This window comes from Fonsecaea nubica, assembly GCF_001646965.1.
Source record: "Fonsecaea nubica strain CBS 269.64 chromosome Unknown Scaff62, whole genome shotgun sequence".
In the NCBI taxonomy this organism is placed as follows: Eukaryota; Fungi; Ascomycota; class Eurotiomycetes; order Chaetothyriales; family Herpotrichiellaceae; genus Fonsecaea; species Fonsecaea nubica.
Window position 1 is genome coordinate 1 of NW_019173735.1, and position 23,047 is coordinate 23,047.

The 23,047-nt window shown below is 53.6% G+C and overlaps 9 protein-coding genes across 9 annotated transcripts; 3 read left to right on the forward strand and 6 right to left on the reverse strand.

Annotated features, from left to right (window-relative positions):
• Nucleotides 1-641: 641 nt before the first annotated feature.
• AYO20_08141 (hypothetical protein) lies at nucleotides 642-2,301 on the reverse strand (the record flags this gene model as incomplete). Its single annotated transcript, XM_022646422.1, has 4 exons — nucleotides 642-1,509; nucleotides 1,567-1,789; nucleotides 1,856-2,114; nucleotides 2,176-2,301. 4 exons carry the CDS (start codon nucleotides 2,299-2,301, stop codon nucleotides 642-644), a joined length of 1,476 nt encoding a protein of 491 aa, XP_022497545.1.
• A 555-nt stretch (nucleotides 2,302-2,856) lies between these two features.
• Nucleotides 2,857-4,551, reverse strand: AYO20_08142 (protoheme IX farnesyltransferase; the record flags this gene model as incomplete). Its single annotated transcript, XM_022646423.1, has 1 exon — nucleotides 2,857-4,551. One exon carries the CDS (start codon nucleotides 4,549-4,551, stop codon nucleotides 2,857-2,859), a length of 1,695 nt encoding a protein of 564 aa, XP_022497546.1.
• Nucleotides 4,552-4,732: 181 nt separating this feature from the next.
• On the forward strand, nucleotides 4,733-5,523 carry AYO20_08143 (hypothetical protein; the record flags this gene model as incomplete). The annotated part of the gene is made up of 2 exons (XM_022646424.1): nucleotides 4,733-4,857; nucleotides 4,905-5,523. The coding sequence occupies 2 exons, from the start codon at nucleotides 4,733-4,735 to the stop codon at nucleotides 5,521-5,523; spliced, it is 744 nt and encodes a 247-aa protein (XP_022497547.1).
• A 45-nt stretch (nucleotides 5,524-5,568) lies between these two features.
• On the reverse strand, nucleotides 5,569-6,711 carry AYO20_08144 (hypothetical protein; the record flags this gene model as incomplete). Its single annotated transcript, XM_022646425.1, has 1 exon — nucleotides 5,569-6,711. The coding sequence occupies one exon, from the start codon at nucleotides 6,709-6,711 to the stop codon at nucleotides 5,569-5,571; it is 1,143 nt and encodes a 380-aa protein (XP_022497548.1).
• A 1,236-nt stretch (nucleotides 6,712-7,947) lies between these two features.
• Nucleotides 7,948-9,846, reverse strand: AYO20_08145 (hypothetical protein; the record flags this gene model as incomplete). The annotated part of the gene is made up of 5 exons (XM_022646426.1): nucleotides 7,948-8,652; nucleotides 8,708-8,723; nucleotides 8,792-9,465; nucleotides 9,530-9,643; nucleotides 9,754-9,846. 5 exons carry the CDS (start codon nucleotides 9,844-9,846, stop codon nucleotides 7,948-7,950), a joined length of 1,602 nt encoding a protein of 533 aa, XP_022497549.1.
• Nucleotides 9,847-10,418: 572 nt separating this feature from the next.
• On the reverse strand, nucleotides 10,419-12,291 carry AYO20_08146 (hypothetical protein; the record flags this gene model as incomplete). Its single annotated transcript, XM_022646427.1, has 3 exons — nucleotides 10,419-11,145; nucleotides 11,229-11,440; nucleotides 11,542-12,291. 3 exons carry the CDS (start codon nucleotides 12,289-12,291, stop codon nucleotides 10,419-10,421), a joined length of 1,689 nt encoding a protein of 562 aa, XP_022497550.1.
• Nucleotides 12,292-12,780: 489 nt separating this feature from the next.
• On the reverse strand, nucleotides 12,781-14,538 carry AYO20_08147 (hypothetical protein; the record flags this gene model as incomplete). Its single annotated transcript, XM_022646428.1, has 2 exons — nucleotides 12,781-14,274; nucleotides 14,326-14,538. 2 exons carry the CDS (start codon nucleotides 14,536-14,538, stop codon nucleotides 12,781-12,783), a joined length of 1,707 nt encoding a protein of 568 aa, XP_022497551.1.
• A 361-nt stretch (nucleotides 14,539-14,899) lies between these two features.
• Nucleotides 14,900-15,532, forward strand: AYO20_08148 (hypothetical protein; the record flags this gene model as incomplete). The annotated part of the gene is made up of 1 exon (XM_022646429.1): nucleotides 14,900-15,532. The coding sequence occupies one exon, from the start codon at nucleotides 14,900-14,902 to the stop codon at nucleotides 15,530-15,532; it is 633 nt and encodes a 210-aa protein (XP_022497552.1).
• A 1,565-nt stretch (nucleotides 15,533-17,097) lies between these two features.
• On the forward strand, nucleotides 17,098-18,510 carry AYO20_08149 (hypothetical protein; the record flags this gene model as incomplete). The annotated part of the gene is made up of 3 exons (XM_022646430.1): nucleotides 17,098-17,392; nucleotides 17,470-17,715; nucleotides 17,804-18,510. 3 exons carry the CDS (start codon nucleotides 17,098-17,100, stop codon nucleotides 18,508-18,510), a joined length of 1,248 nt encoding a protein of 415 aa, XP_022497553.1.
• Nucleotides 18,511-23,047: the final 4,537 nt, after the last annotated feature.

Genomic DNA, 23,047 nt, shown 5'->3' on the forward strand with positions numbered 1-23,047 from the left:
CTCTCTCTCTCTGTCTGTCTCGCATACGCCCAAACACATCACGCTCGGTTGGTGAGGGCCGGGCAGCACCGCCGTGATTTTGGCCAGAAGATCAAATCACTAACGCAGCCGTGCCCCGCCAAATTTAGGATGATGTACGATCAGAACCAAAAGGCCATGGGGAAGCCGACGAGCGACGACCAAAAGAAGGACGACATTCTGAAAAAGTTCATGAAGGAGCATCCCGAGATGGACTTTTCGAACGCAAAGATCGGATGAGACACGAGCGGCGAGCGAGCGAACCGGAAGATATCTGATGGGAGATTGGGAATGACAATGACGACTTGGTGGACAGCTCCCCCGATTTCCTGTTCCCTGTTCCCCGTGTACAAATTGAATGGATGATGCTATTTGGGACGTTATAGAACTCTACGATTTACGAGTAAAACAAACGGAATGAAAGCTACAGCATAGTCAAGGAGTTTCGACAGGCGGGTCGGTCGTCAATAGCGTCGGCAGCATTCCTCGGACCGAACGGTATGAAAACAATCAAGCTTGATACCATCAATAACGCATGCTACGAAGCTCTAAGAAATGTGGTCGAGGGAGTTGTTCCTGTCATAGCTTCTCGTCTCCAGAGCCCTCCTCATCCTTTCCAGGAGTTACAGCTCGTCCCGCTTGCCTGCTCCTCCAGCCTCTCTCAACCGCCACATCTGAATCCCATGTCTCGGCACCTCAGCCTGCAACATCCCACCGCCTTGAACAGTCCCAGCCGGCGTGCCAATCAAGAGGGGGTTGCTCTGATTCAGCCCCGTGGCCCAAGTTGTCTCGCTGGCATTATAGTACCCCGTCGCGTTTCCCACCGCAAGCGTGCCGTTCAATATCTGGGCTGCCACTTCGGTGCTCATGACCGTCTGGTTGCCCCAGACATCGAACAGATCCCAACTCTTTTGGGCATTCGTGTTTGTGCGCAGGCCGCCAAAGACGTCGACAAGGCTGTAGGACATTGAGCGCGAGATGTTGCCGGCGTTGAGGAAGGCGACCACCTGGTCGCCATTGCTCAGGCTTCCCTGCCACACGTGAACCTCTCCGAACCCCCACGCGTCCTTGTCGTCGACCTGTTGCCTGACTGTCCGTGAAACGGCGCTGACACTGGGGTCCTGTGATATGGCCAACACGGCTGGGTTGATGAGGATCGCGTAATCTTCCGGAGACAGTTGGTCGAGTTTGTTCCCCATGATCAATGGAGACTTGATGGCGGCCCACATGCTAAAGTGTACTTTGTATTCGTCGTAGGACATGCCGCCGTTTCCAACCTCGAGCATGTCGAGGTCGTTGTAGTATCCCGCTTGGGTTTTGCTGCGGATGGAGCTCGCCTTGCCAAGAATGTTCATGACCGAGCAGCCATAGCCAGGCAGCTGGCAGTAGTACTCGTCGGGACCACACGGGCACGACGTCGTAGGCATGGAAAAGCTGTCCTGGATGTCGCCCGAGATGCGGGCACTGTTGGCGATGGTGGACGCCCACTCCCTATTGCCGTGATCAGTCTGGGATCGGCCTAATCGCCTCGTGAAAGGAAGAACTTACCACGGTTTGTCGTCTCCCCAGTTACACAGCGAATACACAAAGTCCCGACCTGTACCGTTCAACGCGTTCGACATGGCGGCGTAGCGATCTTGGCTCAGCTTCGGCGTGCCCGAGAGGCCTTCGTTGTAGCAGTTGTCGTATTTCAGATAGTCTGCACCAATGCTCGCCCACCATGCGGCATCCTGAGTCTCGTACCCCAGGCTTCCAGGGTATCCTCCGCAAGCTGTCGAATTCAAGAAAAAATTTGGTCAGTGCCAGGAGACGCGTGACAAAAAGGCGGGCGACAAACTGTATTTGCCCGCACTGCTGTACACGCCAAAATACAGTCCATAGTCGTGCAGTTGATTGGCAATGTTCTGAAGGCCCGAGGGGAATTTGGCAGCGTTTGCAGTCAAGGTGCCATCCGCACTGCGATTGAGCTCCGTCATGGCATCATCGAAGATGACGACGCGGTAGCCCAGATCACGGAAACCGAGGGAGACCAGGCGCTCGGCGTTGGTGAGGATTGTGGACTCGTTGTATGCGAGGCCATAAGCGTTGTATGTGTCCTGTCACGAGCCAGTGGTCAACATATATTCAGCGTTAATCGAGTGCCGACAGGGGCCTTACCCAGCCCATTTGAGGCGTTTGAGCGAAGCCATTGTAGCTCAGGCTTGCCGCCCTCACGTTCTGCAGAAGCAGCGCAAGAACCAGTGAGCTGCTCCTGGCGGTGAACGACCCGAACTTGGAAGGCATTGTGGTTCCACAGAAAATGCAAGTCAAGTGAGCAGCGAACAGGAAAAGATGGAAGTGGTGAGAGGAAGGCAGCACCGGGAGGTGTCGTTATAACAATTCATAGTATTCTGCATGCACGCCCGTGGGATATGTTACATTTGCCCGCTTGAGCTGACGGCTATTGAACTGGTAGAGTTCCATTGAATGTTGGATCAACACTGACTCTTCCCCGCATTGTGTGTCGAGGAGACTGTAATTCAAAGGCTGAAAACGGCGATCTGCAGACTCATGACGCCACAGCACATCTCCTGCTGTGCTTTGCTGGTCTTTGCTGTACCTTGCCATGCAGTGCGTGCCTCGCTGTGCCTTGCAGATCTATTCCGGCGAGCAAGCGGAGATGTGCTTGTCCGCTCGCTCCGTGTTGATGCGGGTTGTACTGTGAACTCGGTACAATATACGCCGGTCCAAATGTCTGTCATGTCTGCAAAATCATCTCTCAGTTGTTGCAAGAATACATCTCGTCCATGTCCAGGAAAACGCCTTGTTGTGGAAAAGAAATAGCTTCCGTTGTTGGCCTCACGTTGGCCTCTTGAACCCCATCATAGCCAAATTAATGTCAGGTGGTGGCGGCCTTTGTCGAGCCTTTGACGGGTCCATCCCAAGAGTGTCGCCGTCGGTTTCGAGGTCACCCTCTTCGTAGATACTGGCGGGTTCATCGGTGCTGAAGAAGCCGTCCCATAATCCCTTCTTGCACACCAGCGCTCCGACCAGCACAAGAGGAAGCTGCCACACACTCGCCCAGAAGAGCCCCCTGGCACTTCCCCCCGCACCTTGGTGTTTCCAGAAGCGGAACGCCTCCCGAGTCATCCAGACATTACATGCCGTGCTGATGACGAGGAAGCCTTTGTCCACATATCCCGTAAAATAGAGCAGCGCGCATATGGGGAACATGGCCAAGGAGTACCTCAAAGCAACACGTCCGTTTCGAGCAGGATTCGTCCAGGCCAGCATTTTGTGGCCGGCATTTCGATAGTCTTCTCGAATGGTGTGTGACAAGGACATGAAATGAGGAAACTGCCAGGCAAACAAGAGGGCTGCCAATGCCCAGCCTCCTATCGAGTTCTCCGAAAAGAGTAGATCTTGCCATGAATGGTGTTCGGACGTGGCAGCTTCGCCCGCAGCGGCGCACCAACCCATCAGAGGAGGAATTCCGCCCACAATGGCCCCCACCCACGTGTTTGCCGCTGAGATTCTTTTCATTGGGGTGTAGACCCCAGCGTACAGGAAGATATTGAGAGCCGACAATCCCGCCACAGTTGGGTTGGTACCCAGGCCGAGTAGAAGCAGGCCAGACGCACCACAGACCAAGGCAAACACGGCGGCTGCCCGTGGAGAGACCAGCTTTCTCACAAGAGGCCGATTCCGGGTGCGAGTCATGAGAGCGTCGTATTTGGGCTCGAAAAGCATGTTGAGGGTGTTGGCACAGGCGCAGGACAAAAAGGTGCCAGAAGTGAGGAACAGTAATGTCAAGGTCGAAGTGGAAAGGGATGAAGTTGCCGACGAGGACGTGGAAGACAGGATTTCAGGGAGTGGATATAGACTATATGCCGACGTGGTCGAGAGTAGGATCAGGAAGGATAGTCGTGGTTTGGTCAGAGAGAGGAAGGTGGCCAGCCTGCGTCGGAAGACGGCTGACTTGGGCATTGCGGTGGCAGCAGTCGTCAATTGGGATGAAGCGTCCAACGGAAGAGATTCCTCGGGCGCATTCTCGGTGTTCTTTCGTCTCTTCCGTCTTCTGTGTGGGAGTACATCTGCCTCTGGTTCACCACCCTCCACAGCTTTGCTAGCTTCCGGACCAGTTTGAGCGCTCTGATTTTCTTGACTCGGAGGCTCTGCCTTGAAAGACAGAGCCTTTTCCAGTTCTCCTTGTGTCCGCATCCGTGTGACTTCGCCAGACACATCATTTTCCCTTCGTCCTGTCGGTTCCGCAACAGTGCGTACCGCAGCCAGCATCCCATTCTTGATCCATCCTCTCTCAATCGACGTGTTGGCCGAGAAATAGTCGTCCACAAAGCTCTGTGACTGGGCAATTGCGCTTCTCGAGGGTCTTTCACCTGGGATTATGCCACTGTGGAGCTTCCGGTTTGCTTGCAGGACAGATCTCAAGGTGCTGTGCGGTCGCAACGGTTGACGAAGACATCGTGCGATGCAGCTTGAACAGACGCGATAGCCAGATCCGGACAATCGGCCTGCTGCCGGAGCAGCAGCCATAACGGCGGTGATCTAAGCTGGCGGGAATCGTAGGGGGTTCATTGAACTACACGGGGTGGTGTGAAGAGTGAAGAGCGAAAGTCCAACTTTCCAAGAAGCTTGGAGTGCGGAGTTTGAATCTGTCCCTCATCAACTGACCACTCGCGTCCACAACATTACTACAAACTCCAAAGTCGACGATATGGCTGAGCTCACGACAGATCAGGTCAGATCCTTGGATCAAACGCGTCAAAGACTCTTAGCTCTCCATAAGTCCCTGGTCGCTCTGGGATCGGAGCTCGTGACTCAAAACCAACTTCCCGCCTGGTAGAGACGCTTCTTCTTCCAACTGGCTCTCGCTAACTGCATCACAGGCCAGCCCTCCAACTACATGCAAACCTCGTCTCTAACAACCTACAGACCATTGTCTCTCAACTAGCGGAGAATCGGGACACATATCAGTCTACCGTTGCCTTTCCCACACCCAAATTTCCAGGGGCTCAACGAGCCTTCATTCTCGAGACCCTCCTTCGAACAAAGCTAGAACCCAATGTGGAAGAGTGGGTGGAAGAGGGGGAGAACATCAATGCACAACAGCACAAAGCCACGTTTCGAGGGCTGTCGGACAATGACCGCAACGGTCTGTGGCAATGGGCACCTGGAGCGGCCAATGCTGCAGCTCGGAAACAGAAATGGGGTGCCGACTTCACTTTGGACGAGAAGCAGAAAGGCGTAGAGAAGGTATCCACGGGGCTACGCAGGGAACTGGTCGAACCTGCTGATGACGAGGGCGATGATGGGCCTGAAGAAGAGGAAGAATACGAGGTCAGCGATGAGGAGGGCGAGGACGAGGATGCAGACAAGATGGACGTCGAACAACAAGCACCAAAGGTTGAGGCCAACACAGCGTCCACAGAAACGAGATCTGCTTTGCCAACCGCCAGTCAGCTGAGTTTGGAAGCGTTGCACAAATTCATGACCACTGGACGGTGACCACCACCTGGGTATATTATGACTTTATTCGAGGGCTGCCGGGTCTCAGGGCACAGTGTATGTCCAACTGGAAACCCCATCTTTGCGTCCAAGATCAGGCTCAGTCGCTCCGTGCTCGGGCGCACCTATGTTTGAATCGTGCACCCAGAGGAAATTGACCCAATCGCCGTCATCCTTTTCCAAGTTGATATCGCGGTGCAATCTCCATTCGACTTTCACCTCGACGGTCGGCAACGACGATTTGAGGGTCTGCTCGAATTGCCATCTCTCGTTCGCAGCGAGCTGCTTTGCCACCAATAGACTGGACTCAACGACAATGGTCAATTTCCTCAGGGATTCAAGAAAGGCTAGACCCTCGGTGACCCACGCGGCCGTCCACGCGAATGCAGTGGAAGGACGTTCTTGAGAGAAAGGCGCGACCATCAACATGTGCAGCAACCCTACCATTGAGTCCGCCTGTGCCAACAGCAGGTCTCGGGTGGTCATATGGACCGACAATTCTCTCAAGCTGGTATCCGAGTCCTTTTCTGGCCTTTTGTCGGTTTCCGCGTTGCCATCGAAGCTGATCTCGTCACCAGTGCCGCCACCGCTCTGGCGCAAGGTGCAGTTAGTCTCTGTCTCCGTAACCCCGGCTATTGACCTCAGAATCGACCTCAAGGACCATGCTTCCGTCACACTCGCCAGCAGGTGCAGCTCCAGCCTTCGGATCGCTCGTCGCTGAAAGGGTTGCAGTGCGTCTATGAGACGCTTTGTTGCCAGGGTATTTGATCCCATCACCGCCGGGCACTTGACGCAATTGACTTGGAAAGGGATCAGGCGTGTTTCCTGGTAAAGCTGGCGGCATACAAGAAGAGACTGCACAATCTTATTGTTTCCACCTCTTGTACTCGATCCGGGACCCGAGACGTTGTATCCATCCCCCACCGCATTTGGGGCCCTTGACGGAGAGCGAGCTTGAGGTGGGAAATTTTCAGACGAGGTCATAAACGCGTACTGAAAAATCCTTTGCCTGAGCTCGTACGGGAGGCTGAGCAGCGGCGACCACGACAAGGCTCCGACTGCCATCCAGGCTGTGTTGTCCTTTGTCTGAGGCTGCTGCTCTCGATGTTCTTGCTCCTCCTCGCTATGAACTGTTTGCTGTCCATGAACCTCTGCAGGCGTTGATGGCTGGTCTAAATGGTGGGGCATCTTTCTGAGCTAGAGATTTTGGAAAGTGCTACCCTGGTCGCTATCCGGTGCCCCAGGCTGGCAGCGAGTGAGAGATGAAGACGGATTGCACAGCGAGGGAAGCTGGACGATGATCCCGCACACTTTTTTATTATTTTGGCAGTTGGCACCAAAAGACAAATCCCAAATTTTCACACTAGAGTGAGCCGAGCGAGAGTAGCCAAACTCGACACATTTCATGGTTTTAATCCCCAAGATGGGCAGCCAGCAGAGAGAGAGATGAATTTCAAATGTTGAGAGAGAGTGCATCAGCTCACCAACGTTCGCCGTTCGCCGTCCACCTCGGCTACATGGCGGCGGCTTCTCCCACACTTTTTCGTAAGGACTCAGCGGTGTGTCTATGTGACGGCACGGGGGGATATATATCGGAGCGGTGGAACGGTGGAACGGTGGAGCGTCAGGTATGGAGAACTCTTCCTACGAGGAGAAGGAAAGTCATGGCGCATGTACGAGCGGGACGACGGGTGGACAGCCGGCCATCGTCATCCTGACAAAGACTAGAGAAGGCGTGTGATATTTGGATTAGACCGGGAAGGAACGAACGAGGCTGTCAGGCGAGGGCACGCTTTATCGGAAAATGTCGCCGCCGCCACGCCTACGCCTACGCCTTGTACGTGATCAACTCAGTCAAGCACCGGCACAAATACATGTGCAAGTTACAGTTCTCGCACATTGCCAGTCACGCAAAAGGCCAACATGAGACTGACATCAGCTTACTACTTCTGGTTATGGTTTGTTGGCCGATACGAGCCATTAGAGCATCACTTCCCAACCACACAGTACATACCTAGGTACGTAATAATGTAATATGACCACTGGGACCGAGTATGGATGTAAGAGAGAGGAGAGAAAGATGTGAATGGCAATGGAATCGCGCTCAGTCTCCACTCTCTCTTCCCGCTCATCCTCTCCTTCACTCCACGTGGTGGCGAGTGAGTAGACGCGATGAATGACGTAATTACCTGCCACTTGTGTGCTGCTCGTATTTAACCTCGTTCCGTCTTCCGTAATAGTCCAATCGGAAAGGGTGTGTCTAGGTAATGGGAACAACACGAGGGGTAAGGATGAAATTCATGCTAGGTATATATGTAACAAGACGCAACGTATCCGGTGATGGTGTTACTCTTTCATCTTTTACACATGTCCCTAAAGCCGAGCATCCGACGCCGCCGTGACCACCCCCCAGATAAACCGGAATCACAGCATCGCCTTGGGCATCGCCTTGATGGCCTGCCTCACGCCGAGATCGGCCAGGATCTCCTCGGTACCGCCCAAGATGGCGTCGAACTTGTACGTGCGGTGGAACTGCTCGACGAAGCGGCCCATGCCCGTCTGGGTGATGCCGCGGCCGCCAAAGATGTTGACGGCGTCGTCGGCCACGTCGTGCGCGCACCGCGTCACGTACGACTTCAACAGCCCAATCGGCCCGCCCAGCAGCTTCGACTGCTGCGCATAGTCCATCTGGTTCATTTGGTAAGTGATGGTCTCGAGCCACGACTGGCACGCCTCGGTCAGCGAGATCATCTTGGCGAGTTTCTGTCGGATCACGGGCTGGGTCACCAGCGGCTTCCCAAAGACGATCCTCTGGTTCGTCCACTTGAGGCACTCTTCCACGATGGTGCGCATCCACCGTGTCACGAAGCAAACCATGGCCCAGCGCTCGTGGTTGAAATTGCTCATGATGACGATGAAGCCGTTGTCCTCCTTGCCCAGGAGATGGTTTACTGGCACCTTGACATTGTCGAATTGGATGAATGTCGTGGCCGCCGCCGTGGAATATGATGTCTTGATGCGTTTGGTCTCGATGTTGTCGTCCCGTGGGACCAGGATGACACTGAATCCCTTTTCGGTCTTGCACCCTGTCACAAAATAGTCTGCAAACATGCCGTTGGTGATCCATTTCTGCAACCATGTTAGTTCGCCAAATCCAAGATAGAGCGCATCGATGCGGTGTCACCTTTGTCCCATTGATTCTGGCACAGAAGTCAGTCAACATAGCCCATTTGCACAACAATCTCGTCAAAAAAAAAAAAAAACTCACATGTAATATTTGCCGTCCTCAGTCTTTGTGGCAGTTGTCCTTATTCCCGAAACATCGCTACCCGCAAACGCCTCAGTGACGGCAAGGCACATGAACTTCTTCCCGCTCAAACACTCCTCGGTGACTTTATCCTTCAACGCGGAATCATTTGCCCACTGCCTGACGGCCGTCAGCGAGATCATCATGCCCGCCATGTTTCCGTCCTGGAAGCCTCTTGCCATGGCGCGCGAGAGCTCTTGTGCCACAATCAAATCGTGGAAATAGTCGAATTCCTCGCCTTTGACATCGCCGAGCAGTTTGCGGCCGTGGAGGTGCTTGCCGGGCCCGAGTCGCATGGCGAGGAGGCCGTTCGCGGCCATCTTGTCGACCAGTTCCTGTGAGACGTAGGTGCCGTCGAGTTCTTTTTCTTGGGCTTCGGGGTAGATGTCGCGGTCCACGAACTCTCTCACGGCCTTTTGGAGGGCACGGTGCGAGGCGTTGTAGTAGGGCGTTTTGAACTGGGGGGTCAGCCACAGCGGCTCCGCGTACGGCACCCTCGACAGATCGCCAGGCTGTGGATCGATGACTTCGGGCTTCTCGTCTTGGACCGTGCCGATGCAGAGATCGGCGTACTTCTGGAGGACCTCGTGGCGGTGGAGGTTGTAGAAGGCCGTCGTGGCGTCCTGGCCGGCGACCTGTTGCAGAACCACATTGCCACCGGGATGGGCATCTATTGCAGCGCTGTTGTCAGCCCCATACATTCTCTCTCGGAGTCACGACCGGCCAGCTGCAGAAAGTGCTGTGTGATTTCGTCAAAGAGGGAGCAGCAAACGCACCGAGAAAGTCTGTCAGGTCGTAGACTTTGTGGTCGATCTGAGAGTTTGAGACAGTCAGTCAGCGCTCGACAAACGCGTCGACAAAAATTGGAGGTTGCTAGAGTGAAATATTTTGTAACGGATACTCTTGGTCCAGAGGGAACTTACGATGCACCACACATCGTCCTCAGTGTTATGCGAGGCAACCTCTGCGCGAGTATGTGTCTTGCTGGGGATTGTTTGAGATGCCTTTTGCGCCATGGCTGTATGTGAGATGATGTCAATGGAAAAAGGGAGTCAGGAAGGCAGGCGAGCGAGTAATCAACGTATCCCGTCAGTCAATATTCGCTCAATTCTCCCACAAAACAAAGAACTTCTTTAAGAATGAGAGTGGCAGCAGCGCGTGGACTGGGACATTTAACATGAACTCCGACTTGTCGGACATTTTGTCTTGTTGTCAATGAAACCGAGGTTGAATTCACTATTCCTCCAGCCAATCATGATCGACGTCAGAGACCATCGAATTGGCTGGCTTGTGATTGGCCCACAATACCCGGCTAAACCAGGCTGCACGAGGCTGCACAAGGCTGGGTCGAGTCGGAACAAACTACGGACATCACTCGGATTTTCCTTTGTCATACGACATTTCGGCTTGCAGTGATTAGACCTTGCATCCTCAAGCGACTAGTGTCGACGCCTCCTGCCTCTCTAGCATTTTGGAGTGGTGGATCGCACACCCTTTATAGGGGTAAGGTCCAAAAAGCGCTGGATCGAAAACGCCCACTTTGGGGATGCCAGGCAAGTTTGCCCTAGTAAGCCAACCTCCGCCACATCTAGTCCCGTGTCTTGCTCAGCTTCGCATTGACCACGTCCACAAGCTCCACCGCGGCTTGAATGTAGGGCGTGATGGTGTTTCGGACCAGGGTTCTCTGCTCAAAGGCGTAAGCCATCCCGATGAGCAACTCTTCACTGAAATGTGGCCCCATGAAACTGATTCCGAAAGGGAGATTAGGTGCGGTGGCATTCAGGTTACCAAACCCGTTGGGAGTAACTGCTGTGTCGGGAGGGAACGCTCCGAGAGGTACTGTTACGACGGGTGAGCCAATCAGAGCAGGGAAATTGGGCGAAAACTCCGTTGGCAACACCAGAGCATCCAAGGAGTAGTTGGCAAGCGCGCCTGTGACTCCAAGTGGACCGGCCAGATACGTATTCATGGTATAGTTCGACCAAAAGTCTGGCGAAGTGTTGTTGAAGCCCAGCTCTAGCGCACCGTCCCAGACTAACGTGTCACGCTCAGGCCAATCCTCCAAAGGAGATGAGTGAGTAAAGTTGCGAACGTCTGCCACAGAGTAGACATGGTTGGGATTGTGCGAGAGCTGTGAGAGATAGTTGGCAAGATCACTTATAAAATCCGCTTCCAGGACGATATTGGAGAAGTTGCCTTCATTGAGAGCGTCATAGCCAGTGAAGTTGGTGTTATCAATGATGGTCGCTCCTGCAGCGCGAAGGACGTCCAGGGCAGCGTTGAAGACAGGAACGATTGGTGCAGCAGTTGCGTCACTACAGACAGAGATTAGCTCTGTACCGATATAGAATGTTGACCGCTTGATCCGTGTCACTTCGGTCAGAACGGGGATACTGACAAAGATAGATCAATGAGGTTCCGTGGTACGCCAATCCTCTTTCCTTGCAGGCCCGAAAAGTTACATGCCGCTACGTAGTCAGGAATAATGTCGAAGGGAATTGCAGATGTGTAGTTGTCGTATGGAGACTTGCCCGCTATCGCTGACAGTACGTAGGCCGCATCTTTGACGGTCCGAGCCATGGGCCCGACAGTGTCTTGGTGTTCAGATATCTGAAGCAGATGCAGTCAGTGCTCTGACGGGAACAGTGAATCGACGTTGATGTGCTGGGATATCGAACACGGATCGCATGTCGTATGTGCGGGCCACTCACGGGAACAACCAGATCACGAGACGTCAATCCGACAGTAGGCTTGATTCCAACAAGATTGTTGACGTCCGAAGGGCTCAGAATGCTGCCATCCGTCTCAGTGCCCAAGGCAGCCAAGGCCAGCCCCAACGAAGAAGAAACGCCGCTGCCAGAACTGCTACCACTGGGATCTTGACCAGGATAATAAGCACCGACCGTCTGCCCTGCGATGGCAGACCAGCCGTTGCTAGTATTGAACGATCGGTAATTCGCCCATTGGCTCAAGTTGGTCTTCCCTAAAATCACAGCTCCAGCCTTCCTCAGATTGGCGGCAATTGTGCTGTCTCGAGGAACCTTGGCACCGGCAAGCGCATGTGAGCCGGCAGTATTGTCCATTTCATCAGCAGTAGCAATATTGTTTTTGATCAGTATCGGTATACCATGGAGTGGACCGCGAACGATGCCTTGCGCGCGTTGCCCATCGAGTTCTGCGGCGATAGAAAGAGCATCCGGGTTGAGCTGGGTCACCATATGCAAAGTCGCGTTGACTTCCATGATGCGTGCAATGTATGCTGTGACAAGATCGACGCTTGTGAACAGGCCCGATTCCAGCCCACGGATGAGATCTTCTGTGGTGGCCTCGATCAATGGGGGAAAATCAGTGCCATTAATTGCCGTGCGCTGATTCCAACATGAGCGTGCAGCGGTCAGAGTATTCAGGGACAGTGAAACTAGCAGGACCCCCAGCAGTCGGTATACTGATCCAAAGGCCATGTTGGTGAAAGTCGGACACGATGAAGGTAATGCACAGGATGAGGCCGACGGGAAGCTCTTTGTCCTCTTGAGTCGAGTCGAGAGCGGCTTGCAGGACCGGATCACGGATTATGCATACGTTGCCACGCAGATAGCTTGAGAGAGAGCACCCTGTACACACGCGTCGATCAGCGTCCATGTGGTCGATAAGCCGGGACCATTGCAAAAGGTTGCTCTGCCATTGGCTGATGCCTTTGTCTTGATCTGCATCGATACAGTCGGGCAAGGCGCTACCCCACAACATTGCAGACGAGCAGACTTATCGAGCTGCCAAATTAGGCAGCTCAAAGTCGGTGCACTGACCAACACAATTCCCGTGAAATGCATCAAGCCGAACAGCAAGGTCATCATGATTCATATTCAACCCTGCTGGAGATGTATACCAGACACTGGTTTGGCTTTTTGGCTCGAAGCACTTTCCGGGTCATTTGGTGGATGCATTGCTCTCTTCTAGTGTGCGCCTACTTTGGCTGCTCGCCGCGACGAGAGGACCCTTTTGACTTCCCTCAGGAGGCCAACAATCAGCGGAACTCCGACAGGGCCCAAGAGTGGAAGGAGCACGGCGATTTTGTGCTCGTCGGGAAAGTAGACCTGGCCGACCATGGATTTGTCGAAAAAAGCCTTTTCGCTGTCTTTGAAGGCAGTTTTCGCATGTTCGAGAGTGAGATCGAATCTACCTTCGAGCAAGAATTTGCAACACGCTTTGAGGTTGGCAATGGAGTCGTCGACTAGCTGAGCGACGTGTCTCGGGATTGGAATGTTGCTGAGTCGTTGAGCCAGTCGAGCAAGTGATCCCAGACTAGACGCGGCATGTAGGGAAAGGGAAAGAGCTGACAGGCGTTTGTAGGCATCGAGTCGTAGCTGAAGCGGCCGTGGCGGGGCAGAATCACCAGGATGCGAGACCCCCAGCAAGGACAGTAATTGCAAGGCAAATGTCTCAAAGGGCAGGTGCAAGAGCTCTAGATCAAGATAAGCAGGTACCATGTTGCCGTGGACAGCGTGCAGGAACAGAGGTGGATTGAGAATTTGTATTCCACCCCATTGAGGGATCAGCCACGAATTTTCGTCAACCCCATCGACGCGCAGAGGTATCTGATCCCTGGCTGGGACATAGAGGATGAAGTTGAGCGTAGGTCCATCTCCAATGGAAGGCGCTAGAGGCCACTCTGCAGAATTCACAAACGCTGTGAGCTCGTTCTGCTGGAGGAAAGTGCCGTTTTGTCCTTCTCGGCGAGTAGGTTGGATGGTGGGAGGGAGAGTGGAATACAGCTGCACCTGGGTCTGGATCTCGAAATCGGCAATGGACGAGAGTGCTTGTACAAGAGGGCCAATGTGGTCTCGAAGTGCTTCGTCAATGTCCCACCCTGCAGGAGCACCGCTGGCCGTAAGCAGAGAAAAGGTGAGATGGAATTCGGGAGACGGTTTGTATGCTCGATTGAGCTGCTTTTCGACTTTGACAACGACATCGTACGGTTGAGATCTCAGAAATGCCTGTGCGTTGTGAGCGTGACTGGATAGAGAGACAGTCTGAAGCGCAGCAGCGATTTGTTCCTCTCTGAACAGAGCATAGAGGCTTTCGGCAAGAGTTTTGGCAGTGATTCCCCCAAGACCAGCCGGTATACTGGCACGTGCAGTCGCCGTGACGCTGTCGAGAGTGAATGCAAAGTTACCCTCGGTGGGTTCAAGGAGAATCTTCAATGCGGGCGTTCCATGGTGTAGGGATGCAGGATCATCACCGCACTTCCCGCCCATTTTCTCTTTCTTTCCACCAGCGGCCTGGCCATCCCGTCCCAAATTGACCAGGTGAAGTCTTTGGTGGAATGTCGGGTACTCGTCGAGATCATCCAGGGCTTGCTGGGTGTCCTGTACGAGTTTCTGGGCGTCGGAGCAAGGTAGATCGGAGGCAGAGAGCCAGATATGTAGAGGAATGGTTGTGGGTGTACTCTAGATCTGTGATCAGCATCGACCCGCCTGCGATACTGGTGTGTGGCTTACAAGTCCCTCTGCCCAGTCCAGCATGTCCTGCAGTGGCAGGCTTGCCCGATAGATCGAGGTGGTTTGCCACCATACTGGGAGCCCCAGCAGTACAATCACCACCCAGAAGGAGAGTACAATCTTTGTTCGCAGGCTCACAGCTTCGGGTGTTTCGGGGGGAGGTTGTTTCGACAAAGGTACAGCATCGGGAGGAGTGGTAGGGACTTGCTCCATTGCGGCAGGTCCAGGTACTAGAGACGCAAATCAACTATCGGGTTCGGCTGGGTATTCCTCATGACACGTCCATCACGACCGGGGAAGCATTGCTGGCCTCTAGATATAGAGGTCTGTTGGCAGTTTTACAAGGACAATGGAAATTCGGTATTGCAACGTGTTTGCACGATTCAGACGCTAGCCTGGCAACTCTCCACCTGAGTCAGTAATTTGAGCAAAGCCCTAGCCATCATCACTTTTTTGTCCCTCGATGCTTATCCACTCTTTTTCAGGGCCCAACGCTCACTTAGACATGATGTATTTGTTATAACAAGAGATCCAGTCTCTCTATAATCTGCCCTTGGAGATGTTTGGGCCAAACATGGCCGTTCGCCGCACGGCTAGTGTTCTACTCAGCTCTCAAGCTCGGTTCGAGTCGGCCGTGTTGATATCATCAAATGCACGACCGATACAACAGACGAGAACACTCTTCGACTCACTGCTGTCTTCAACACTTGGGAATTGTGCGCTTCGTTCTATGAGTCACACCAAAGTTCTACCGTACTCCGCCGCAACGGTCTTCAAAGCCGTCTCTGACGTGGCTGGCTACCCGACATTTCTACCCTTTACCATTTCCTCCAACGTCACATCAAGGGATGCTGCGGGCTATCCGACCCGAGCTAGTCTGAAAGTTGGGTACGCAACACTCGGCATCGAGGAAGATTGGGAAAGCATCGTCCGGTGCGATCCGTGTCGAGGGACCATCGAGGCGAGAAGCAGCGAGGAGCACAGTAACGGCCTTTTTGAGACACTGAGTACGAAATGGCTCATCGCACCTTCAAAGACGGCAAACAACAGCACCGCTGTCAAACTGAACGTCGACGTCAAGTTTCGAAATCCACTCTACGATCAAATGTTTGCCCAGGTCGAGGGTAAGGTTGCAAGTACAATGATGTCTGCCTTTGAAAAGAGGGTTGAAGAGCTCCATGAGCAGCAGAAAAAGCGGCCGCGGTGAAGGGCAGAGTGCAGCAAGGAGCGGAGATTGATTGCCTGGGACATACATGCGTCAAAGGCCATAAATTCCTCCAAACACAATCACATCAAGGAGGTTGTTCGCCTATCCACCAGTTCCTGAAGCTCGCCGCCGCCTCGGAGGCTCGACCAAGACGCGACTGAGCGCGTGTCAATCTGCTTCATCCACCCAGAGTCAACCACCCCAATTTGTTGGCCTGTTGTTTCTGGATTGAGCAGAGGTACCAGCGAAAGGGGCAATCGGGATGGGGTCATCCAGGTCGTTTCATGGCGACGACGGATCAACCACGCTCAACACTCCACTCCGCTCCGATCGAACATATACATGACGATCTGTGCGCGACGACGATTTTTTTCATCCCAAGCTTGTAAAGGGGCGATCTGGATCGGGATTAGAAAAGGACTATATTGCTGAGTGATAGAGCGCTCTCCCTGCTCAAAACTGTATTGTAGATAGTCCTAGCGGCTAAATGTATCAAAATGCATACCCGTACACTTTCAACCTGCGGGACCGGCAGTTTATCACAGCATCACCGCATCGTCACAGAGTCATAATCCCCAAAGCGATGGGACCGAATGTCATGGCTGGGCGGCTCGAGGAGAGGGAGAACCGGAAAGAGGGACTACCGATCGAGGTGCGGCATATTTCGCTCGCTGGTGTAGAAAAGGGAAAACTAGAGCTACTTGCACAATGGATAACCAAACGGGGAATTTTTTTTTCGTCATAATTGGTAGCTCGTACTCGTCGTTTTCATTGGGCATCTCGAAAAGAGAAATGTACTCACTCCCTCGTACCGAGTAAGAGAACGTGCCAAGTCGGTAGGGCCTGTGATACACACAATCCACGACAACAAGCAACAAGCAACAAGCAACAATTCACGACCGAACCCCAAACGGGGAGAGGCCGACTAACTAATACTCGTGCAGGACGTGTGACAAGACTGGAGGTGAGATGCCGGAGCTGGTGTGCTTCTTGGTGGATGGGCCAGGGCCTCCCCCCGTAGTCGTTCACTAGGCCCGCACCTGCTCCCACCACTCAGACGCAGCCATCGCACTTCGTCACATCCCGACCATGCCCAACTGCCAATCACTCGCCTCCTCCAAAACCTCGTCCACGCTCATCCTCTGCTGCTGACTGGCAGATCAGCTTTCTTTAACCGCCGAGTGATTCTGCAAGCCACCGCAAGCCATGGAAACATCCCTGGCTGGCTGCAAGTCGCAAGTCGCAGTCGCAGACTCGCAGTTGCAACTCCTCCTCCTCCATGCTTGCCGCTGGCTGATGCTACGGAATTACAAGTCACCATAGCACAGCACAGCACAGCACACTGACACACCCTCACATTCTCACGGAGAGGGGCAAAAAGGGCCGCCTCTTCCCTCCACACCTTTCAGCTCTCCTCTCTCGCTGGTCAGGGGGCCTTCAAATTTTGGGATAACATAGAAGCGCAGCGCAATCTCTGGGTTGCAATCCAAACAGACTCGCCCGTCTGTCGGTTTTTGCGCTGGAGCCCTCTTGTTTCATATGTCGCTGCGCTCCCCGTCTGTGTCATGGCCTACTGGCATGACCGCCCTGCGACCGGCGCGCCTCCCTCGATGCTGGCCATAGTTGGCCTGTTGCTGGCCGTCCTCCTCCGCGTCACTACCGCCTTGCAGTCTGTCGCCGGATCTCCCTGCGAATCTGTCTGCGCCGACGCCGGCTCCCTCGAACAAGTCGTCCTCTGCCTCGATGCCGACTACCGGTCCCTTTCCACGGGTCGAGCGGTCCAGAAGTGCGTGGCTTGTCAGTTGAACAGCACCGCGGTAGATACGGCGAGCAATGAGACGGACGTAGAATGGGCACTGTGTATGACAAACTACTTGTTTTTCCCTGTCAAAAATATGTTGGAAATGCTGAGACGTGGCTTTTGCAAAACCTCCCAGTGGCCCTTCGTTACACACTCGCCGGGTGCATGTTTGCCATCCCCGAAGACCATATCTCGATCAGCAGTCCATGTCAAGTCAGCTGTGCCCCGCTGAACGCCTCAATCGGTTACCACGTCACGAACGACAGCTCGACCGCTCAACCGGGCAACGAGTTCTGTGCCGCCGACCCTTTTGACGACTACACAATCAACCGTTGTGCCACTTGTTACAGCTTCATCCCGCAGCAGTTGTACCAGGCAAACTGTAAGGCCCCGCGCTTCTTCTCCTTGCTTTGGTCCAATATGCGTGAGGTTCGTCTACCCTTGCTCACTTGCTCTGAATCATAAAATAGTTCTCCAAGCTCTGCACATCGCATGCCGCCAGCCGCCAGAACCGGGTAAACCGTTCTTTCCAGACGCCAAGGCCATCTTCAATGAGACACTAATAGCCGGGCCCGCGCCGCCATCAAGCAATACGGGCCACCGCAGCGGGCTCCACGGATGGAAACTGGCTGTGGCTATTGTGCTGCCAGTCATTGGTGGCATCCTCCTCATCTCAGGGACGTGCTGGGGTTGTTTTATTTTCACCCGCAAACGTCGCCAGCGGATGGCCCAAACCGGTCGCATGAGCCGCGTGCACGAATCGCACGCCGACAGCATGTACTCGCCCATGTCTGCCAAAGCTGAAGCCTGGAAAGCCGAGAATCTCCCATGGGGCGTGGTGGAACCACCGCGAGAAATGCACGCCATTAGCCCGACGCTGCTGCACGCGAAACACCCGAGTCCAGGCGTCGCGCAAGGCCGTTGGAGTCATCAGACTGGGGGAACGGGAGGGTCGGAGCAGACCACTCCCTTGAGAAACAGTTTTCAGCGTGAAGCTGTCGGCCCCGGACCAGAGCAAGTTCGAGATCCGAATCTCCATGACCAGTACTTTGGCGTTGGTGAAGACATGGATGACTTGCCTGGACCCAGTGGCGGACACGAGTATTATCCTGAGCAGCATCAGCATGGCCTCGGACAGCTCCGAGTGCCTGATGATGAGCGGGGAAACTTTATATGATGGCAATGCACGGAAAATGCACCACGCCTCGTGACGAAGGAGGGAGAGAGAGGGAATTCTACGATGAAACGACCCGAATGTGATAACCCCAGTTGTTGAATGAACCCGCCTGAAAACCACCCGCGAAGATAGAGCGATGGGGAAGGTTGTCAGGGATTCTTCTTTTTCGTATATACTGGCCGATTCTGCAGGCTTTCTGCAATTCGGTCATGATCCTTAAGCAGTTGGGAGAGGTTCCATGATTGCCTGCAACTGAATGTACCATAGAAGTCCCATACGAGACTTGGAAGAAACTTGATTGTTTGCCATGGAGGAAGACATTTCAGGCAGGGTGTCGTCCTGTCCACCGATTTCTTTCGAAATTATACAAGCAGTGGCTCTTTTTCCGTGATCCGGCTCTGTTTTTGGTAGTGACTTGGCTGATCAGGGTCTTTGACATTTCCCACCGGATCGACGGTTGCACAGCCTCGTGGCTGGTGCGGATTCCCTGGCTGGAAGTCAGAAACGGATCCAGACTTCGTTGGTTCTTCGTCCGCAAAGTGCAATGTTGCTGCAGTCGAACCTCTTGCTGTTCATCAGCTCCAGTAAATATTTGCAGAGGTTTCAATGCGCATCTTAAACCTCGTCCGCGGCAATGACGTTCGTAGTGGGCTCGCTCGCCGGCTTCAAGGCCAGATTCAGTATCAGCGCTCATGTAAATTTCGACCCCCTTTTGCCTGCAGCCTTGTCTTGTGTCTCTTGTCAGCCTTGCCAGTTCTTCGAATGTATTTCCTTGCAAAATCTTTGAGGTGCCGCGATGTCCCTTGAATCTTTTGAGGCCGGGTTTTGTGTTCGAGAGTAGGCTGGGACAATTGCCAATAGAACCTCAAGTCGGCATCAGCCATCAGGGCTTAAATTGAGGCTAGCTCAAAGGACATTTGCACACCCTAAAGCCCCAATGCCGGCAGCACAGATCATTCATATCCTTCGGGCCTATTTTGTAGAGTTCTTCACAACCAACAGTATCTGTGTAAAATTGATCTCTGTCATTTGTCTACCTTGTCAACTGTGCGTGTGACAACTGGTTTGGTCTGCAGGGACCACGCGCATGTAGAGGAGGGCATGAGGATCGAGAAGCAGGACAAAAAACCTGCTGTTCGCTGAGGAAAAAGGTCTGTGGCATTCCTAAAACAAGTCAGCTTTCATTGGTAGGGCATGTTAAAATCTTCGCACATCAAAACGGTCCATTGTGAATACAAAACACCGTGGCTGAAGGCGGAGCAACGGGTTCAGGATGAGCACACCCAGCACAAAACTCGTTGTTGGGAGAAGTCGCTTGCTTTGCAGATTGTGTAAACCCAAAAAGGCTGAACAACTTTAACGCTTGGAGACGAGTGCCCCTTCTGGAAGCAGGTGTGCTGCAGAAATATTCTCAGAACGTCCTGGGTGGTTTGGCTGCAATCTTGAGCCACCAACGCGTAATGACAGGGGAGTGAAGTTTTCTGGAACTGTAGGAGGGGGCGTTCCAACAGACAGTTAGGGTGTCTGTCTGGTGTTTGGGTCACTTGAAGGCATCTTGTTTCATCAGTCGCAGAGAGCCTGTTAAGCGCATTGTTAGTATCATGATGAGGATACAAGATTGATCATCAAGAAATCAGCATGGCTAAGCGTATGTGCAACAAGGCGGCCGTGGAGAATCGAGCGCCCTCAATGCGTCCTGAGTGTGCCCTGCGCAGGAGCCTGCCGAAGAGCGTGAAGGGTTTCCCAGATCGGACATCCCCCTCTTGTTGTGTTGTGACAGCGTCATAGACGACGACAATCTTCTGCAATCTTCCAAGCGAACGCTACCCAGCAGGCAATAAGGCGGTTAATCGACAAGAGTTGGATACGGTGAGCGCAGTAGGAGCACGGCAGTCCCGTTGAGGATCGACAGCATTCTTAGACAAGGTTTCAGATCATCGTTCCCGTCGCCAGCAGACGCCTACAGAGAAGAGACTCAGTCCACAGCGAGAGGATGTTATGTCCAAACTACCTGTGGAGGCAGGAAGCCAGAGAAATCACCTCGAGGAGTGTGTGCCGTGCTCAATTACCCAAGGCCCAGGGCGCCACGAAGCGAATAGCGTGCCTCATCTCGCCTCACTTTTTGTGGCCACGAATATGGCAAACACGGTTGGATCCATCGTAGGACAATTTGCCGCTAGACGTCGTAGCCAAAAAGCCACAGGAGAGAACGTCACATCCGCGTAGAGCGGTCGAGTGGTCAAAGAAACAGTGAACATTTGAAGTGACACTTGACTGGCGTGACTGGACAAAAAGCGGTCTATCTGTCCACGAATGACCTTTTTTGACCCAAAAGAATTTCAACTGCCATGGCCAGAGTCGGAAAGTTGCTGCCACTGCGAAGACTGGCCACTCGGGGGAAGGCACCTCCGTTTGACTCACCCGATATCTTGGAAGGTGGCAGCAGGAGACTGATGCCTTCGTACAAAAGTACTTGGTACTCATCAGTCAAACTGCGGAAGGCTGGACAAAAACAAGTTGCTTTCCCCCAGATCTACTAGCCATCTGATTTGCCAATGCAACCTTGACAGAACAATCTTTCAGGCCTGTCGAGTTCTAGAATTCAAACGTGTTTGAAGTTTGAGGCTCAGTTACCTCGGAGGCTAGGTCATTCCATGTTTCACCTAAGTAGTCCGTGCTCGCCTTGGATCGACCGCCGCCCCGAGATGGTCGTGTACGCTTCGGCGACGAAGCCCGAACCTAGTGGTCACAGAACAACAGGACTTGTGCTCCGAAAACTGGGGTCGGTGTGGATGAACTCTATCTGATCTGTGCGGCAGGCCACATATGCCCTGCCCTGCTAACATTTTCTCAGAGATCCTGGGCAATGGACCTGTTGACAGGCGGCAAGTCCACTCACCGAAAGGTAGATTGTGATCTACATGTCAAGGTTCCGAAGCTTTCCAACGTGCAGAACGTTCTTCGCATCACCGCCTCAACCCACGCTGCGAAGTCCTCGGCAGCGAAGCCCTGGCTCTAGCCGCCCTCGTTGAAGATCGTCTGGTTGCTGCCCAAAGTCATGTCTTGCAGCCAAATTCCCTGTCGTTTGAGTCACTGACGAAAGGTACATGCTGGTGGAGTGGGGGAGCGAGGAGGTGGCGACGTCGATGCCCAATGTACACGGAAGGTACCTGACGAGGTGGGCAGTTACGAAAGGAGCTATCAATGCCCGGTAGTCACAGAGCAAAGCCCTGTAAGGTCCAAAATTAGTGACTTTGACACCAACGCCGTGTTTGTACTTGGGTCGAGAGCGAGTACAGGTTTAGGGAGTTGATAGAGCTAGAAGAGCCCGGATTCTCTCAAAAGGACACCACAGATGGAGCTCTAGAATTCTGCAGATAGGAAAGAGCAGGACGGCCCACAGACAATCAATCACTTCCAAATTGCCCAACGCATGTTGGGGCACCGTGTACGTGCTCCTGGTGCCAGGGTTTAGCGTCGAGGACCTCGGCGCCCACTTACTCCATCATCACTCGGCAAGACCCAGAGTAACTCGAGGAACATGCATGCTCAGCTGGACGACGGGAGCCCAGCAAGCTTGGTGGAAAAAGCAATGCAGTGATGGCTAATAGGCCAGGGTCTCCCAGAGTCTTCCACGTTGGACCTGTCGGCTCGCTGCTCACACCGTATCTCCCTCGCAGCATCCCACTCTTGCATCATCATTTGCCTGCTCTTCACGTCGCAGTCAAGCCATGTGGCATCTTTGTCTGCGCCCTTCCACTGCCCAATGTGAGGTCCTTGCTGGGCAGCGGCCCTCGTTCGTTGGGAAGGCGCTTGGGTCGCAAAAGTCACCAGGCAGCTTTTGAAGGCGGTCAACAAATGATTGCACTCGGTGCTGCTTTGAAGACGTAGAAGCACCGGACATTGACACGCGTGACGACGGCTGTGGTGACTCAACCCTTCTCAAGGCTTCCTGTCCGTCGAGAGCGTCGGCCCCGACCTCTACCTCCTTCTCCCCACTCGGAAATCCACATGTTTCTCTGCAGCGCCTGGTCCCTTCACAGCAAACGACCTTCCTGTATGTTCCGATCTTGCCAACCTTCGAGTTTGAGAAGACGAAAAAGGCACGTCTGCCCCGACCTGATGATGCATTTTATTGACGCATCAATTCCGTACCTGGGTCACACAACGTCGTCGTGAGGGACATTATACTCCACTTCTCTGTCAGCGGACCACACATTGTCACCCAGTCGACGTGGAAAGGATAATTGGGGCAACCGCTCCTCGAGGCTCGATTTTTAACGTCGGAAAGCCGCCTAGCGAAAGGCAATGGCACGGGGGCATCGTGGAGAAAAGCATCTGTCTTTTGCACGCTGTGACGAGGCGGTGGTCAGCAAAATTGTTCCTTCGACATGGCTCACAAAAGCAAGGAAAGCCGAAAGTCTGACATACTCCATACCGGGAAAGACCCAGAGAAATCCTTCATTCCGCCCCCAGATGTACAAGTAATTTCGACCGGGGGCCTGGCTGCAGTTCACAATTGCATTGTTCTTGGCTG